The sequence below is a fragment of the Manis pentadactyla genome, chromosome 4 (genome assembly GCF_030020395.1).
Source record: "Manis pentadactyla isolate mManPen7 chromosome 4, mManPen7.hap1, whole genome shotgun sequence".
Taxonomy (NCBI): domain Eukaryota; kingdom Metazoa; phylum Chordata; class Mammalia; order Pholidota; family Manidae; genus Manis; species Manis pentadactyla.
Genome location: NC_080022.1, coordinates 165,452,308 through 165,470,849, shown reverse-complemented (window position 1 = coordinate 165,470,849; position 18,542 = coordinate 165,452,308). Strand labels below are relative to the sequence as shown.

At 58.6% G+C, this 18,542-nt stretch overlaps 1 protein-coding gene across 2 annotated transcripts; it reads right to left on the bottom strand.

Annotated features, from left to right (window-relative positions):
- Window positions 1-530: 530 nt before the first annotated feature.
- On the bottom strand, window positions 531-17,104 carry PPP1R9B (protein phosphatase 1 regulatory subunit 9B). Of its 2 annotated transcripts, XM_036879692.2 has the most exons (10): window positions 15,243-17,103; window positions 11,160-11,292; window positions 9,724-9,844; window positions 7,809-7,913; window positions 6,644-6,779; window positions 5,827-5,979; window positions 5,667-5,720; window positions 2,752-2,981; window positions 2,344-2,440; window positions 531-2,141 (listed from the first exon to the last, which is right to left on the bottom strand). In XM_036879692.2, the coding sequence occupies exons 1-10, from the start codon at window positions 16,611-16,613 to the stop codon at window positions 2,088-2,090; spliced, it is 2,454 nt and encodes an 817-aa protein (XP_036735587.2). In that variant the 5' UTR covers window positions 16,614-17,103; the 3' UTR covers window positions 531-2,087. The 2 variants fall into 2 exon arrangements, with proteins under 2 accessions (XP_036735587.2, XP_036735588.2); XM_036879693.2 differs by lacking the exon at window positions 2,344-2,440 and having other exon boundaries at window positions 15,243-17,104.
- Between the last annotated feature and the right edge of the window lie 1,438 nt (window positions 17,105-18,542).

Genomic DNA, 18,542 nt, shown 5'->3' with positions numbered 1-18,542 from the left:
ATCTGCTGGCACAGAGCGGGGGGGCTAGAACTACTTAAAGCCTCTCAGGCCTCCGGCTAAGGGATTCTCTAGGACCCTGGGGACAACGCCGCTCTGTTGTTACCTCCACCCTCACTGACACCTTCAGAAAACCTTTGATCCTTCACCTACCTCCTGTATGCTCTGTTGAGAGTAGGAGCTAGGTGTCCCCTTCAGGTTAGAGGATTTCTCAGAGGATCTTGGAGTTCGCCTTATCATACTAACCCATCCTCTGGATTCCATCCAAGGCCTTGTAAAAAAGGTAATGTGAAGAGCCTAAGGAACTCCCTGGAAACCCTCGCCCTGCCCAGGAGGATGGATTTAAAACGAGGCTACTGATGGGAGCAACGGTGTTAGACACAGTTTGCGGGAACCGGAAACAGAGGATCTCGGCAGGAAGACCCTCACGGTCAGAGGCTGCACTGGTGGGAAGGGACCACTAGGCGCAGGTTGCCGTCCCAGCCCCTCCCCCACTACCCTCTACAGCCAATCAAGGAAACAGACAGCGAGGCTCTGGGGCTGCTTTTATGGGGACGACCTGACAGAGGGCATGGTCCGTACAAAACCGGGAACAATACATACATATATATATATATTATATACAGAGACGCGGTCCTACGGAGGGCGGGGCAGGGGCTGCCGCCAGCCCGAAAAACCGGAAGCTCCACGCAGCCCCGCCCCCTCCATCTGCCAGGACGGCGGAGGTGAAGCGCACCGGCCCGCGGACTCAGCCAGCCAGCTCTTTCCAGGGTTAGGGGCACGTCCGGGGGGCAGGAAGGGGGCGGGGGCGAGAAATACTGATCGACGGCATGGCCTATTTACAGGGAACGAGGAAAAGCCAAAACGGATGGAACGGGGTTATTTTTAAAAAATGAAAAACCCAGGCTGGAACAGGGGCATGAGGAAGGGGCAAAATAAGTGATGGATTCTGAAAAGGGAAGGGCCCTGGGGGAGTATCTCTTGGTCCAAGCCCCAATTTGGGGTTAAAGTGAGGAAACGGAGTTGATTTCACTTAGAAAGCAGGCTGCCAGCAAGGCAGCCCTGGTCTCCAAAAAGATGAGTAGTAAAATTTGCCCTCCAGTCAAAACATTGGAAAACTGGGTGTGGGTGGGGTGAGGCTGAATCTCTGTGATGTTAGTACAAGGCTTCCAGGTGTGGCCCTGGACAGGACAGGGCAGGGCAGCGCCTGGCTCACCAGGGAGAAATGTTACCCTTGCCTAAGACCAGGGGCTCTGCAGCCAGGCCCCCTAAGCTAACCTCCTCTCCTCCCTGGCACTGTCCCAAGCTTGGCCAGGAAGCCTGGACCCCAGAGAGGCTGCAGAACAGTTCTAGGAGGAGGAAGTTATGGCTATTTGGCACCTGGGGGCCAGGAGGCACAAGGAGAATTGAGGGCTGCTGCCCCCAGAAAAGGGGAGCTGGGGACCAAGTGTTCTGGACTTTCCCCCTTTCCTGCTCTCACTCCCCTTTTCCTGAAGGATACATGAGAAATCAGTGCAGGGCCAGGCTCTAGGGTGGACTCAATTCCTCCCTCCTGGGAGGGGGGACAAGGATGGAAGGAGGTGTGGAGGCAACCCCTCCCAGCAGGAGAGTCAGACTGCAACAGAGACAGCACAATGATGGGAGAAGGGGAAGGGTCAAGAAGCCCAGGGGCAACCCAGAAGCCCCGTGGGCAGGGAGCAGCCTCCAGGTGGTGAGATGCTGGGACAGCCCCCACACCCATGCCAGTCCAGAGACAAAGGCTGGAGGCTGTAAAGTCTGGCAGTTTGGTCTGCAGGTCCTTGTGTCCACCTACCACCCCAGGCCAGCCCTTGGCCTCCCTTGGCCTCTGTGACTCAGACCCATGAGACAAGAAGGAGGCCATCCTTCCAGCTACTTCTCTCTGCCCAGGCCTCTTTAAGGGAGCCTGTGCAATGGGCCCTCTGGTCCCTGAAGCTTGGGGAAGTAGGGTGGAGGGGTGGGGGAATTGGGGCACCTGTCCCCAGGCTGGTAGGGAGTGGGGGTGAAGTATTGAGGACAGGGGAGGGAGGACAATGGGAGGGGATTATTTTCCAGTCAAGGAATGATTCTTGTTAAGTAGAATTGGAATTCCTCAGTGTTTGCAGGTTTCCTTCCAGTTCTGAGATCTGGAAAACAAAGGGGAGAGGGGGTTAGGCCTGCGCATTGGGCACGGGACCTGTCCCTTCTGCCCTCCTGGCGGGGACATGACCCTGAGCTCTCAGCCAGCAATATGACTCCTCTCAAGAGCCAGGGAGTGGGTTCTAGAGAGAAGGGCTTACCCGATGCTCCCTCCATAGGGCCCTGCCCCCAAGGCAGCCCTGGGCCTACCTTGTCTAGGAGCTTATCCATCTCTTCCTTCCTAGCCAGCTCTGACTCCTCCAGAACCCGGCGCTGTGCTGTCTCCTTTTTCAGGAACTCAATCTCCCTGAGGATTGGATGGGGACAAACAGTGGGTAAGGGTGTGTGGTCGGGCTACCAACCGGGGAGTCTCAAGGACCTCAGCCCTGTCCTCAGCTCCACCTGGGTAGCTCTGCTCCTCTCCCTCTTCCAAGGTCTAGGGGCCCTAGGTCTTCCCAAAGCCCAGTCATTCCGGGCCCAGGTACTCCCACCATGAGGCCCTCCAACTTCTATGGTCCTTGCTTCCCTACTCAGCTGGGGCTGGGAAAAGGCTGCTACCAAAGGCCTCTTAGTCCTCCCTGGACCCAGGACACCCGACTCAAGTCCCCAGCCACGTACTTCTGCTGGTAGTCCTTGATGAGGCGCTTGGCCTTGCTGTACTTGCGCTCCAAGGCCTGGTACTGGGCCTGGGTCTCCCGCAGGTGCTCATCCACAGCCTGGCACAGGCTCTGGGCCTCACCCCAGTAGCCCTCCAGTTTCTCCATGCGCTCCTTGTTCTCCTCCACGCTCTGCTCCAGCTGGGCCTTCTCCACCCGCCACCGCCCCTTCTCCTGCTCTAGGCTCTGCAGCTGAGAGAGGAAGGAGCAGCCTGGGGCTGGTAAGGGCCAGTGGGGGCCAGAGGGAGCCAAGGAGCACCCCCATCCTGGCATTGAGGCCAAAGTCTCTGGGTGATTCCTGCAGATATGGAGCACACTGCACCCCACCCACACTACTAACTCTCCTTGCCTGAGCCTGGGAACTGAAAGCTGAAGAAGGAAGAGGTGGGACCTCAGCCTCACAGCTCTCAGCCAGTGACCCTGACACTACCACACTCCTAGAAGGTCAGAAGCCCAGTCTAGTCACTGACTAGCTCTGTGACTTGGGGCAAGGCAACTTCTGTCTTGAGTTTCAGTCCTCTCATCTGTGAAATGGGAGTGTTCCCTGCCTTGCCAAGCTCATGAGGGCTACAGTGAGATGATAGATGTGAAAGAGCAGGGAGATGGGGGTCCCCTTTGCCCTCTGTAACCTTGCAGCTCTGGCCCTGATGACATGCTGACCAGTCCCTGCTTCCATGGCTTCCTGAACAATCCTGGCACTCTCCCAGCAACCAGGCCATCAGACCATCCCAATGCAGACCTCCCAGCCCCAACAGCTCAGTCCTGAAGCCTCTGTTCTCAACACCTCTGTGCAACCTAAGCCCTACATCTCCAGCTCAAGCCCAGCCTCACTCCCAACTCCAGCCTTGTCTCCCAGCTCCTCAAAGGCACCAGGCCCTAAACCTGACCCCCACCTCCTTCCCACAGACCTTTTCCTCCTTTCCTAACTAGTGTACCTCTGTTCAAAGGTGCCATCATCTCACTGCTCCCCCAGCACTCAGCCTCAAGCCCCTGACTGCCCCTCCAGGTTTGTTGGCTGCAAACTCCACCTGCCCTTTGTGCCCTAGCCACACAGGCCTTCCTGTGGATCCTGATTTGCCATTTTTCCTCTGTCACAGGGCTTTTGCCCATGCTCATCCCTCTGCCCAGAATGCCCCCAGCTACCCGCCCTCCCTTGCCTCGTTAGTTCCACTAGCTCACCCATCAGCTCCCTGCTCAGTCTGTCACTTTACCCTAGAGAAGTCTCCTGTGATTCCTTCCAAGAGCACAGCCCCACACCCAGCCTGGCTGGATGAGGATCCCCCTGCTCCAGCTCAGTAACGCTTTCTCTCCCACAGAGCCCCATGTCCAGCTGAAATGACAAACACTGGTGTGCAGGCTCTAAGCTGCATAAGGTCAAGGATCTAATCTGCTTTTTTCCATTACAGACACTGGTACCTAGAAGGTACCCAACAGATGTTTATAAATTGAAAGTATGAGCAGACTTCTGACTCACCCCTTCCCTTCAAGATCTGCATCCACCAGAACATGGCCTGTCACCTTGACCCCAAAAATGCAGCTCTCTTCTGGCCTTCCTATGCATACCCTGTGCTCCTGGGAGCCCTGGCCCACCCCTACCAGGATACCAGCGGGCCTCTAATTGGTTTGCTGGCCTATACTCATGCCCTCTGACTTCGTAGGCAGTGACCCTCCCCTTTCTGGCCTCATATGGCCGCAGGACCAAGGCTGAGTCCTTACGGGGAAGTCAGCATGCTGCAAGCCACAGTCCACCCCCAGCAGTCCAGCTCTGCCCCCTACCTCTCTCCTGCAGGGATGGCTTCTGCAGCCAGTGGGCCGCCTCCAGGCTCAAGCTTGTCTCCCTGCCAGGAGTGCCCTCCCTCTGCCCTTAGTCATCCAAACCCTGCCCTCTCCCCAAGGCTCAGGTCCCCACTCTCCTCTCTCCGTAAGGGGGGCTGTAACCTACATGTGGGAATGCCCATGCCTGCATGGCCTCTGTGTACCCGTCTCTCCCCACCACACTGGAAGTCCCAAGGGAGTTGGAGCCCAATACAGACTTAAATATGTAAGTCTGCATATCTACATGCCTGTGAGCATGTTGGGACTCAATGTGCTTTGTGTGGGTGTGTATGCATGGTACATGTGCGCAATTGTGTATGTCACATGTGTCACCATCTGGTAGTGTCAGCATCAGCACCTCTGTGAGAATGTACATGTCCTATGATACCCTTCCTGGGCAGTGGCCATGCCTGTGTGTCTCACAGGAGACTGAATGCAGAGGGGCCTGCATATCCAGGCTGATGCACCTGGGAGCAATGTCATGTGAAGCATGGGTCCAGAGTCTGTGTTACATCTGCAGAGAATGGGGATCTGGGAATCAGGGTGAGTGGGTCCGTAGGCAGTATATGCCTGGGGTCCAGGCTCGCATGTGTCACTGTGTGTACTTCTGGGTAGTTTACATGTATTACTGGGCCTGTATGTAGAGGACATATGTGGGACAGTATGAACATGAAGACATCTAGAGTGTGCCTTATGTGCTTCAGGATAACTGTTAATAACTTGACTTTTTATTGAGCGCCTATTTTGCGTCAGACACTGTGCTAAGGATTTTACATGACTTAGCTCATTTAATCCTCATAGTGATCATATGGTGTCGCCCAACATCATTACCCCATTTTACAGGTGAGAAGACTGAGGCACAGAGCAGCGAGTGAATGGTGGAACAGATGAGTCCAGTCCTCAAGCTTTTAACTATGTTCTGTTGACTCAGAGTAGCTTGTACTATATGAGCCTGTAGGTGGTGGACAAGTGTCATGTGTGGTGTGAGGTGGGGTCACACCCCCACCTCCCCCGACACCCCTGCGAGCCCTCAGACCCCATCCCTTCGACACAGGCTCTTACCTTTCTTTTCAGCTGCTGGATCTCTGCCTCAGTCACTGCATGCTTGATCTGGAGCTGTGGGGGCAGAGGGCGTGGCTCAGGGGAGGCTGAAGCGGGCAGTGCTGAAGGGCAGCACACTGGCCCACCTTTGCCCCTGCCACCCCACGGCCCCGCCTCCCACCTCCTTGAACTTGTGCACCAGCTTCTCGGGCTCCATGTCCACAGGGGACAAGGCATCCTCGTTCTCTGCTAGCTCGAACACCTCAATGGCCATCTCGCCGCCTGGAAATGTGGGGCTCAGCTCCTCATCCTCATCTGTGGCATACTCTCCTGTCTACAAAGGGAGAAAGGAGGCTGTGCACCCTGCCCGCCCACTGGAAATGTGGGGCTCAGCTCCTCATCCTCATCTGTGGCATACTCTCCTGTCTACAAAGGGAGAAAGGAGGCTGTGCACCCTGCCCGCCCAAGGCCCCTGCAGCCCTGATGGCCAGGGTTTACACTGGCAGCAGGCTGCCCCTGCCAGACTGGGGATCCTTCTGGGTGTGGTTCATGCCTCTCCCAACAGACTCAGGCTACCCCGGCAGTATAGTCTGCATCTTCCCCAACAACCTGGGGAGTCCCCTGAAAGCATGGGTCACTTCCCCGTGAGACTGGAAGCCCTGAACGAACAGCCTGGGCTTGCCCCTCCCGGTACAGGTCCTCTGAGCTCTGCAGCTGTCTCCTTCCTCGTCAGGTCCTGAGGTAGGGGCTATGCCTTCCCCTCAGAGTGGGTACTCTTTGAGGGTGTTGTGTTTTCGTTTGTAGGAAGGCACTCTGATGAAGACACAGGGTGTGACTCTTCCATCAAACTAGGGTTCTTTGATGGAAGGGTCTGTTTCTCCTCCCCAGGACAGGGAATGGAGCTTCTTTAAGGCCTGGGAAGGGGCAGAAGATGGTTGTAAGGCTCCATCTAGCCACTAAGGGGCGATGGCGCTGCCAGCCAGGCCAGGAGTCCCTACCTCCTCGTCATCCTCCCCGTATTGCGCGTATCTCTGCTCCATCATCTCCCGCTGCCATCGCTCCTGTTCCAGAGTCTGCTGAATTAGTTGGGCCACCTCGCTCTGCTCGCCTGGCCGCTCCCGGCCAATCATAAACCTGCAGGGGCACCAGTGTCACGCCCTGCCTGTCCTCAGCTGGGTAATGCTACCATCCTCCCTCTGGTGCTCCCCTCTTCCCATCCAGACCCTCCCATGGGAGGTGAAATGAGAGGGCTGAGCCCAGAGGCTGTGGAGTGTTAATAATGAATGCAGGAGCTGGGAGCCCTTATTCCGTTCCCTTCCCAGGAGAGGCAGAAGGCCAACCCCTCCTGGCTGGTAATGGGGGAGGGGCAATGTAGCCAACCTTAAGGCTGGGCTGCAGAGGACCTGAGTTCAGGAACTGCCAAAGTAGGGGCTCTTCCCCCACCACTCAGGAGAAAATGAGGCAGGGGAAAGGCGAAGCTATCCTATCCCAGCAGGGCTGGCGCCGCGGAGGGGCGCCTGTGTGTGCTCCTGAGCCTCAGGAAGAGGCGGGATGATGGTGACTGGAGATTAGGATGGAGAGGAAATAGTGGAACTTCCAGGCACCAGCCCTCCTCTTCGTGGCCACCCACATCCTGTTTCTCTCTACCACCCTTTCCTGGGGGCAGTGCCCCTCTTGGAGAGGACAGGGGGTTGCCCCTGAATGTTATGCCAGAGAGGGACACAGGGAGCTTCTAATCCAGCTTCCTTAACTGACAGGCCCGGGGAGGAAAGTCCCCCCAAGATTATATGGGCTGGTGAGGAGAGGATACAGTGCCTGTGGGGAACCCCAATTTGGATGGCATTCTATCTGCACAACTTGGTTCTTCAATGAATGAGGCAGGGCAAGGAGAACAAGCCCAAGAGGAAAGTGTGGAAGTGTGTGACGGTGAGCTTTGCAGCCGGACTGCTGGTGGCCAGCAGTGGTCAGGGGCCTGGGGTGGGAAGGGGGGCATGGGACAAGGGCTCTGGGCACACTCGGGGAGGAAGGCCATGCTCCCTCCTCTATAAATTGGGCCCAAACCTTAATTGGGTGTGGGCAGAGTGGCGGGCTGAGGGCCAGGCCTGTATGCTCTGACTCCCCTCAGCCCCGGCTCCCCTCAGCCCCAGCCCTCCCCGCCCTCACCTCACACGGCCCTTGGTGTTCCGGAGCACGGAGGCTGCAAAGCTCTGGGTTACGCCCACCAAGCTTGTTCCATCCACCTCCACCAGGAGATCGTTCACCTGGATCCTAGGAGAGGCGACACTGGTCAGCCGTGTCATGAGCAGAATTGTGGAGCTGGGATAGAGGTGGCCCCCCTCCTATCAGAAACTCGAGGCTCAGCCTCAGGGGGACCTGGTACTTTGTCTGCCTGTATAAAATCAGGAGGCCAGAGAATCAGCTATCAGCCAAGCCCATCCATGGGCAGTGGGACCCCAGAAAGCAAAGCAGACACAGGCGTCCAGGACCAGGAGTGGTGGCAAGCACACTTCTGGGACAATCACACCCTTGTCCCCTCCTCCATCACACTCAAGAGAGTGGTATGACATCCATAGAGTTCATCACCGCCATGCATACTGGCAAGGGCCCATGGCACAAGTGACAGGCAGCCCTCTCACAGGTCTGCACAGACCTGAGTCCGCAGATTTCCTCCCCGAGGCCTGCGTACCACACTCTGGTGTTCACACTTGGTCCCACATGGCACCTCACCCTGATACGGGTGCATAGCCCTCAACATGTTCCAGCTGTGACACCAGAAGGAGAAATGTGGGTGGTCCTGCCTGGCCTGTGCCCACTTCTCCCTCCCTCAGAGCTCCAGGCCTTCTCTTGGGGCTCCTACGCGGAAATGGAGGAAATGGCCTATTGTAAACAGCTAACCTTCACACACCCCACATGTGGGCACCAGCTTGGACATACTCCTCGCATGCACACACACTCCCCAAGCTGCCAACAGGCGACCATGGAGAAGGCTCTGGAAAGTTCAAATAACGGCAAGAAGTGAAAGAGCAGGGGCTGTCACCTCCCTTTTTTCTGCACCCCCATGCCAACTGGGTTACAGGCAGAAGCCCCCTAAATGGGCAACCTCACCTCTAACATGACCCCAAAGTCACCACGCCCTCACAGGGACCCAACTCACCTCTGTTGCATGGGTCTGGGTCTACAGGGACCAAAAGGCACCCCCATGTCAGCCTCCAACTTAACAACAATCTGGGGGTGCCCTAAAGCCCTTTCACCTCCCCCTGCAGTATATACACAGTGAAGGGACCCGCAGAGAGGTCCCTGGGCTTCCCAGGACTCCAGGAGGCCCTCCCTGAACCCTCAAACCAGATCCCGTCTCCAACCTCAGATGTCAAACACAGGCACACAGGCAAGGAGCAGCCTCCGCTCCAGGCACACTCCTACTAGTTTCTAGCCACACCACACACCTGGATTCCCCGCGCTCTCTAGGCTTCAGCTACACCTGCCTGCTTTCGGTCCCCTGCCTGGAACCTCCTGCCCACAGCAATCCTTCTGCCTCACTAACTCCTGCTCAAACTTCAGGTCTCAGCTTCAGTATCACTTCCTCCAGGGAGCCTTCCCTGACACCCAGTCAAACCCTCCTTTTTATCCTCCACATACTTCTCTTCCATTTCCCCAACTTTTGTGTGTCCACTCAAATGGTTGGCTGCCCACACCACACACACACACACACACACACCTCATCACTGACTCCCTGGGGCCTGGCACCACCCTGCAACAGTAAGGGACTTGGTATTTGCTACAGAAAAAAGGGACACTCAAATGTATTCCACCAGGCACAGAGCCTCCACGCCATACTCTCTCTACAACGACCCAACACGCACCCGAGACCAGAACACACAGTGCCCACATACGGCCGCCTCCTCACACCCCCAGAATGCAAGCTCCATCTGTTTTGTTCACTACTGTACCCCTGGGGCCTGGACCAGCACCTGGCACTGTAATGCACCTCTAGCATCTGAGCCCCACACAGGTAACGGCCCATCCCAGCTCAGTAGCTCACCCCACAAATGACAGCTGGTGGGGGAGGAGGAGGTCGTACCTGCCATCCCGGTGGGCCGCACCCCCCTCAGTCACGGTCTTGACGAAGATGCCCAGCTTCTCCAGGCCCATGTCTGCGCCAGCCCCCATGCCTATGATGCTGATGCCCAGGCCCTCGGAGTCTGCGGAGCAGAGGGTGGGGTGAGAGGCAGGCTGTAGCTGGGGGTCAGGGAGGAGGGGTGTGAGGAGCTCCAGCTGGGGCTTGCAGGGGCCACAGTGAGAGACCCCTCTCCCCACCCCAACCCTCACTCTGGGGCCCAGCCCCAGCTCAAGAAGCAGTCCCCAAGCTTAGGGGATGTCCCACAACAGGGGAAGGGACACAGTTCTGTCCACCTTCTTTGCCAAGCTAGCTAGGATGCTCTTGGGTCACTCCCTGCCCTTTGCCCACCCAAAGAACTGATGGGCAGCAGACTGTGCTGAGGCGGCATGCGCAGATGGGCCAGAGACTATCGTGCATGCAGATGAGGAAGTGTGGAAGGGTGGGATGCGCTGGGGTGGCTACCATAGCCCTCTCCAAGCCGACTCATCTACCTGCACAGCCTCATCTAGTGACCACAGACCTCCTGCTTTTCTCTCCCTAGGGTCCCCTCCCCTTACACAGCTGTCTCTGCCTTCTCATGGGCCCCTGACGTCCAAACTCATAGTCTTCCCTCACAAACTGGCTCTTTCTATCCATCACTCTGTCACAGGGCCTAGGAGTCACCTGGATTACCCCCAACCCCACCTCACAGTCTCTGAGCCAAACAGCCACCACACTGCCTGCGCTCCTCCCAAGGATCTCTCAAGCCCACCCACCTTCCCCCTGGCCATCATTTCGGCCACCCCATGGTGGTCTCTCTCCATGCACTTGTGACCCTTCTCCCTACAGCACAGTCTGCTGCAGTCTTTCTAGAACACCTTTCTCACTCCTGGTGGTAGCTTCCAGGGTCCTACACATGGTCTAGAGGCTTTGATGGCACACCCATCTTTCCCTCACTGTCAAAATACAGCCAAGCCTCTGAATTTCTACTCACAAAATCCACTCCGCTTCCCTAAATTTCCCCTCTTCAGAACTCAACTCAAACGTCACTTTCTTGGGGACACCCCCCCCAGTCTAGTTGAGTCTCCTGTTAAGTACTGTTACAGTGGCTCCTTCCATCCCTTCCCAGCACCTACTACAGTGCATAAAGACATAGCTGGGACTATTCTGTCAAAGTCTGCTTCTCTCATCGGTCTCCCACATCCTATGGCCAGCACACAGTGTCCCTGGGGACCTGGTAACTGAAGGTACTACACAGTGGTACGTGACAGGGCTGGTGGTGGGAGCTTCAGCCGGCTTGGAGTCTGTGTGGCTGTGGGGCACTGACAGGGACCCAGACAGACACCTAAGTCCCCGCAGGTCCAGGGCAGAAGCTGGCACCAGAGGAGACCCACATGGCCTGGTCCCGGGCCTCTCACCCTTCTCCAGCTCCACAGGGAACAGCTCCAACCTCTCCACCCGCTTCTCCAGCTCGTACTCGGCAGAGGCTGCCATGGGATCCACATCCTCGTTGCGACGATCATAGTCCTCATTAGAGTAGGTGCTGAATACCTGGGGAGGGAGCCACTTGTCAAGGGGGCTGGCAAGAGGGCAAGGGCAGGCTGCGTGCCACCCACCAACACTCCCCTCCTGCCACAGGCCTTCCATATTCTCCAGAAAGGTTGAGATTAGTCCTCCCCCTGTCCTGAGATGACCCCAGAGGGAGTGAAGACCCTTCTACCTCTGGGGCCTATGGGGCAAGTGAGAAAGGAACAGCCTTGCCCAACCCACGCTGTTATTCTTTTCTACAGCCCTAACTGCATGGGCATGGCCTGCCAGAGAAAAGGAAGGGAATTCTGGAGAAACTGTCAGACTCAGGACCCCAGGTCCCAGGTCAGAGAAAGACCAACAGACAGTGGCAGAGAGGAAGTGAGATGAGGACCCAGAGAGCCAGAGAGAGGCAAAGGTGGACATGGGCACAGCCAACAGGAGAGCGGAAGAACAGACTGAGCAGGAGAAGAGGGAAGAGGAGGAGGGGAGAAAGATGCTGGAGGTGCCAGATGGGGATGGGGGAGCAGCAGCCAGGGAGGGGGGCAGGAGGAACAGTGATGGAAGAGGCAGAGGGCATCCAGGCCCCAGACAACCTGAACCTGAAGCTGAGGCGAGCTGTGGGGAGGGAGGCGGGAAGGATCACCTCCACCCCCATGGAGGACCCCACCTGGGTGACCCTCCAGTGGCAGGAGTGGGAGAATGCCCGGCCTCGGTCACCCAGAGAAGCGCAGCTCTCTGAGGCGTGCCTCTTATCCCCAGTGCCCTTGGAAGCCTGGGAGGCCTAGGAGCCTGGCGATAGCCCCTCTGACTTTGTCCACAGCGAATCCAGCCTCCCTGGGGGGCCCCAAGGCCAGCCCTGCCTTGTTGTCCCCTGCACCCCTCTGCTGCCTCCCTCTTCCTAGTCTCTCAGCAAAAAGGAAAAGTCTCCAGCCTGACCCTCCTCCAAAGAACAGAGAAGGCAAGGCAGGGGCTCTGTGGGAATGCCTAGTTCTAGGGCCAGGCAGGGGTGCCCCCAGCGGGGAGGTTAATGAACAGCATTTGGGGTACCATGATGTGCTCATGCTTGATTGCCTGCAGCGACAGGTTGGCACCACTTGGAGCCAAGCGGGGGCGAGGAAGGGTGGGAGCAGCACTATCAGATGGCTGGGCCTGAGGCCCGAGGAGCTGGAATGGGCCCCGTCTCCCCCGAGGCCCCTGCCAGGGCCCCCTCTTCTCCAGGAGCAGGCCCCGTGGGCACCCTAGTGGGCAGCAGCACTCTTGTATCCCAGCCTTTGTTTGGGCTCACTCTGTGTCGCCCCCCACCCCCCGACTACAGGCTCACTCCCATGGTGGGGGGCTCACACAAGCACAGCTGGGAGGGGCCTACGTGGTCACTTAACTCACTGCCCTTAATTTCACAGCATCAGAGAAACTCGAGTTCAGACCCTTAAAGCTCATGTCAATAGGGCAGCTGCTGGAATGCCCTCCTGCCATCTGGCCAGTGGCCTCCAAGCTCCCTGGAGACATGGGCCGCCCAGTCTGTACTTAATGCAAGACACCAGATTCACCACCAAGGTCACTCAGACAGTGCCAGGGCAGGATGAGACTGAGCCCAGCTCTGGCGGTGGGTCACTTGAGAATGTCCCTGTTACACACGTGTCCCAGGCACTGGGTCAGAGGCTGGCAGGAGCCTGGACCTGGCAAATTGGCTTTGGCCCACTTTTGCTTCTGAGTCTCCTGACCCTCATCCTCAGCTCCAGCAGGCCGGGTTCCCTTTATCTTTCAGTGTTGGTGGTGGCCTGAGTCACCCAAACCCCTCCGCCCATGTGCACACCTGCTGTGCATACACACACTGTGACCTCCAAAACACCCTTAACAGACTGTCCTGGGCTTTGCCTGCCCCGCTTTTCTCAGCCTATCAAATCCTGCCCCCTGCAGGGAACCCAGACCTCAGACTCAGAGGCCCCAGACCACCTCTCCATTGCCCACCAGGATGTGCCCAGCCTATCAGATGACCCTGGGCCCAGGTTCCTAGCACAGATGGCAATCTGGAATTAGGCTCCCTGTCCTCAGCAGAGGTCTTCATAAAGGCAACAATTGGGTCATCCTCAGGGAACAAGACCTTGGACTGAGAATCAGCACAGAGTCAGGGCAGGGAGAGGGAAACCCTAGGACCCGGGGCCCAGGGTGGGGAGGGAATCCCCAGCAAGGTCCACAGTAAGTCACACAAGGAAGCACCACACACTACTGGCTCCCACACCGTGGCAAGCCACGGTCACCAGGGAGTTGGGGAGCACTGCTCCAAATCATGTGCTATTTTTTACCCAAAAATCAGGGTAAAGTGTCAAATATAGATGGCTAGAGGCCCAGGACTGAAAGACCAAACTCCATCTCTGAGGGGCTCAGGTTGTTCAGAAAATTGGTGGTGGGGTGGTAGGGGGTTCCTGACTACCTCAGTGGTCCCCACCCCCTTCCTCAGCATCCCAAGTAATACCACAAGTCTCAGTTCCTTCCAGAATCCCATTGCCTTCAGGAGGGAGAGGGTTCACAAAGGACTCATGAGATCACAGCCCCAGGGAAGGCAGTAGCACCTTTCAGGCCTCCTGCAGGGGTGGGAGATGAGGTAGAGGTTAATATACTCTGGGGCGTGTGGGAGGAAACTTGGGCAGCTTCAGTGACCAGCAGTAGTTATGGAAACTGTAAGCAAACAGACAAAGGTTTGGATGAGGAGAAGTAAAGGCAGGGTTCAGGCCAAAGAAAGCCCAGGGCCTGGACACCTCCATGCAGCAGGTCTGGCATGGGGCACAGCTGAGCCCAGGACGGTGAGAAAGGGCCATCCAGGCTGAATGTGCCAGTCAAGAGTGGAGGGTGGGAGGCTGGGGTTCTTAATTCTCCCAAAGGGATTTTTCTCCACCCCCACCCTCCCAGCACTGTTCTGAGGATCTCAGTGACTAGCACAACCCACAAACTAATCACCAAGAGTGGTGCTGGGGAAGGAGATGGGGCAAACTGAGACCCCAAAAAAGGGACAGCTCCCATCCCTCTTTCAGGGCACCCAGAGAACATGGCAAGAGCACTAGGTCCTGCCAAGGCCATGGGAGATGGTCCTATTAAGAGCCAAGGAGCAAAGGCATGATGGCAGCTGCCAGTACCCTGGGGGTTTCCTAGCCCACCCCCTTCTCCAGCATGCCCTGCTGAAGGCCTAGACCCCTCAAGGGCCACACAAATGCCTGCTCCCTGTGGAACCCAACACAGACACTCCAGACCTGGCTCAGCACAGGGCTCCAGCACCAGGCCTTCCCCCAACCCCCAGTCACATGGCCCCAGCCCAGCTCACCCTTTTAGGCCTGCTTCCCTCTTTCACTTCTGCAAAGTTGGGGTGGGGGTTACAGACAGGATGGAGGACTGCAGTCCCCTACACCTTGGTTTTGGGAAATTCTTGGCTTCTCCCTCCCTCCCCCTATGTATCTCACATACAGGGGGGGAAGCAAGGGGCTTGTTTCTGAGCTCTCCTGACCCTTCTGGCCCACAGTGGAGTAAAGGCCAATGTGGGGAGGCTCTCCTGAAGATGGGGACACACACACACACAGACACACACACACACACACACACACACACACACTCCCACTCCCACTCCCCAAGCCCAGCATCCAGCAGCCTCTGGAAGAATGTATGGGAAAGCAGGTGTCCCCGGACCCTCACCACCCTCCTGGGCAGAGCTCTGGGCAGACAGGCCCAAAGCGCTGGGCGGGGTAGCAGGCAGAGTAACCCGAGGGCAAGTCAGGGCAGGCTACCCTTGTCTTTGCGCCTGAAAATTGTTTCTCTCTGACAAACAGCTGGGGCTCCCCCACGTCCCCCTCAGGGTGGTAACTTCTGGGAAGGGGGCTGGGTGGCAGGGGCTGACTCAGCCTGCCAAACCCTGCTGGCGAGGCAGGGGATACCGCGTGCACATGGTAGGGGCGGCGCGGGGGCAGAAGTGGGGGCCCACTTACTTGAATGGGCGCTGTGCTAAAATGGATCTTCCTGCTCGGGGCCGGGTCCTCTTCCTCCGAGAGCCCTGGAATCTCCACGCACCCGGACTCGGGTTCATAGGGGGGCTCCCCATCCTCCTCGTCTTCTTCGTCGTCCTCCTCCAGGGCACTGCCCCCAGAGTCCTCCCCCAGCCCACTGTAGGCGCTCACGTCCACCAAGTCTGCCTCTGAGAAGTCCTCCTTCTTGGACTCATCGGCCTCCTCCGGGGCCAAGTCCGGGGCCCGGCCATTGCCTAAGCCTCTCTCAGGCGCCCCTACGGTCGCCGCCGCCTCCTCCTCCGGGGCCGCTTGCGCCTTCTGCTCCTCGGGCGCTGGGCCGGCTGTGGTTGCCAAGGTGCTGCCATTCTCCAGGGCCGCGTGGACCGTCACCTCCGCCTGGATCACCTCCCCAGGTGCCGCCTCGGCCTCCGACTCCCCACTCTCCTCCACCTCCACCGGCTTAATCTTGCGCACCTCCCGGGGCTTAGGGGGCGGCCTGGCGGGGGCCACTCGGTGCTGTGGGGGCTGCTGCCCTCCGGGGCCGCGCTCCTTCTCGGTTGGGGCATCCCCCGACGGGGCGGACGGTGGCGGCTGGAACACCCGAGATCTCTTACTGACCAGCTTCGAGTTGACCTGGGGAGCTCCTGCGGCCGCCGCCCTAGGGAGCCCGAGCCCACGGTGGAGGCCGGTCCTCGAGTCGGCCTTCTCAAAGACTGCGCTGAGCTGGCTGACCGTCGGCGACACGGCGTCGGCGTCCAGCTTGTCCAGAGCCTCTGTGCTGCCGTTGAAGCGCACCACGACGTCCAGCTTCCGGTCCTGCAGGCCGGCGCGCTCCTGCCTCAGCAGCCGCCGCGCCGCGGCCTCCTTGTCGCCGCCCGCGGCCGCCGGGACGCTCCGTTCGAACAGCTTCCGCGTCTCCTGCAGCCGGGACGGCGGATGCGGCGGCGGCGCTGCCTGCGCGGAGGGCGCGGGCTTAGAGTCGAAGCGGCTCACGCGCTCCGACACGCTGGTGCCCAGCTTGAGCAGGGCGCTATGGTCCACGTTCTCGTTCAGGCTGCTGGCCCGCGGCAGCGACAGGCGCACGCCGCGCTCTGGCGCCCGCGGGGCCTCGGTGGAGCCCGCGCCGCCGCCCGCCTCACCCGGCGGCCCGGCCGTCGTGCCCATCTGCAGGAACATACTTTTGATGCGGTGGACATTGGAGCCATATTTCTTGTGGTGGGCTGCCTTGGGTGCCTCGTCGGGCCCGGGCGCGTCGGGCGGCTTCAGAGCCTGGATGCCCGCCTCGTATGCGCTGCGGTGCGGAGAGGCGCTCCGGAGGGGACCCCCGGGCCCCCGCGGCTCCGTCTTCATCATGGTGGGGGGAGCCGGGTTCGCATCCCCTCGCTTCCCGCTCCCTCGCTCCAACAGGCGGCTGGCCAAGTCGGGACCACCGTCCCCTCCCCCCCGAAAAAAAGAAAACGAGAGGCCTTTTTTTAGGCTTCCCCCAAAACCAAGCTGCCAGAAACAGTTAACCCCGCTCTAAAAAAAATCAAGCGCCCTGTGTGGGTCGCCTCCCCCAGTCAAGCTGCCAAAGATAACCAGCCCCTCTTGCAAAGCCCCAGCGGCCTGGTACGGTCGCCCCCACCCAAATGGGAAAAGCGGCGGCCAGGGCCAGTGGGACCGCGCGTCCTGCCCGCGAAGCAGCGGCTCACATCGTCCGAGGCGGTGTCAGCGGGGCTGGCAGCCCAGGCGCCCCCCACCCCGGCCGGGGGCCTTGGCTCTCGGGGGACCCGGCACCCCGGCGCCCATGGCTGATCGGCCGGCCCGGGCCGCTTCGCCGCCGCGCCACCCTCCCTCCCTCCCTCCCCCCCTCGCCCCAAGCTTCGGTCTTTCTCTGGCTCTGCCCGAGCGGCGGCTGCCCGAGACCGAGCGGCTGCCCTTCTCGCCGCCGCCGCTGGGGGACTGGCACCTCTGGGTCCTAAAGGGATCGGATTTCCGGGGCCGGCGTCTGTGAGCCCTCCTCTTCCCCTCCGCCCGAATGTATCCCCTCCCATGCGCGTCCCCCGCCCACAGCCTTCCGCTGACCCCAGACCCTGGCCAGTCTTCGCCAGCCTTTCCGTCCCAACTTCTGACAGCGGCTCGTCAGTACCCCAGATAACCGCACCTTTCACTAAATACTAGGGAAGGCAATCCAGCCACAGTGGTCTCAGTGAGGCCCTCTTCCACCCCAACTGTAAAGGGAGATTAGTGGGGAGGGGCAAAGAATCATTTCCTTTAAGGTCCTTCAAGCTCCTTCGTATGGTTCAAGTCCATTGGCATCAAAATCACTGGGCATTTTTAAATTTTTTAAAATTCAGATTTCTGGGCCTTCCCCCAAACTTTGAAGTAGAACTCAGAGGCCGCCAGGGGAATCTGCATTTTAACAATATTCCATAGGGAATCATTTGTACCCTTTACGGTGTAAAATCTTGGCCCTGTGTTCCTGGCCTTGTCCTGGAGGAGAAAGGGTAACGGAGAAAGGAAATGGTCCTCATCACTCCAGCGGCAGACCAAAGCTGGCCTTTACCCTTTGGAAGTCCGAGGAGGGTGGACTGCCCTGCACCCTGGCTAGAAGGCCAGGTGGGAATCCCTGTCTTCAGGCCCCTACTAGGGCACTCCTGCCTCCCAAACAGGAAGAAGGAGCTTTGGAGGAGGCTTTTCAGGGGCTGGGGCCGAAGTGGCAGTGGTGAGAGCTCCAGTTGGGTCTGATTTAAAGGACCCTGGCCACTGTGTACAAGTGTGTATAGGGAGGGAAGGGGAAGGGTGGTAGTGACCTACGCATACCCTGTCCTGGCAACCCAGAAAGCTGTTTTGATGCCCCCTCCACCCCATACACACAAGGGGGCTGAGGTTGCCCTCTACCACTCCCCAGCTGCCAAGGCCTGGGAGTGCACGTCCCCCCCACCCTTTAGACCATGACAGGTCCAGATGCACTGCTTCACTCTATAGATCCCAGAAAATGATGAACATTGTGAGCCCTAGGACCCAGGGAACAACTCAGGCACAAAGCCTCCCCCCGCCACCCCAACTCCCAGCTGCTTCCGGCATCTCTGGCCTTCCTGGGGCCTCTGCCTCCTCCCCCGCCCTCTTCCCTTCCATTCTCTTCCTCTTCTTCCCAGTCTTCCACACCACTCTCCCCACCCTTGCCTACAAGGGCTGTCAAAGTGAATCCTCCCACCTCTCCACTGTAGGGGTGTGTGTGGGTTTTGTGGGATATAAACCAGTTAGCACGTGCAAAAGAGTATGGGGGATGGGGGGTGGGAA

What these genes read in the sequence shown, in the direction of transcription:
- PPP1R9B (XM_036879692.2), bottom strand. Translation starts at nt 16,613, where the DNA reads ATGATGAAGACGGAGCCGCGGGGGCCCGGGGGTCCCCTCCGGAGCGCC. An exon ending in ATCAAGGACTACCAGCAGAA is followed by an intron (nt 2,441 to 2,751) that starts GTACGTGGCTGG and finishes TCCAATCCTCAG; the next exon opens with GGAGATTGAGTTCCTGAAAA. An exon ending in TGGATAAGCTCCTAGACAAG is followed by an intron (nt 2,142 to 2,343) that starts GTAGGCCCAGGG and finishes TTTGTTTTCCAG; the next exon opens with ATCTCAGAACTGGAAGGAAA.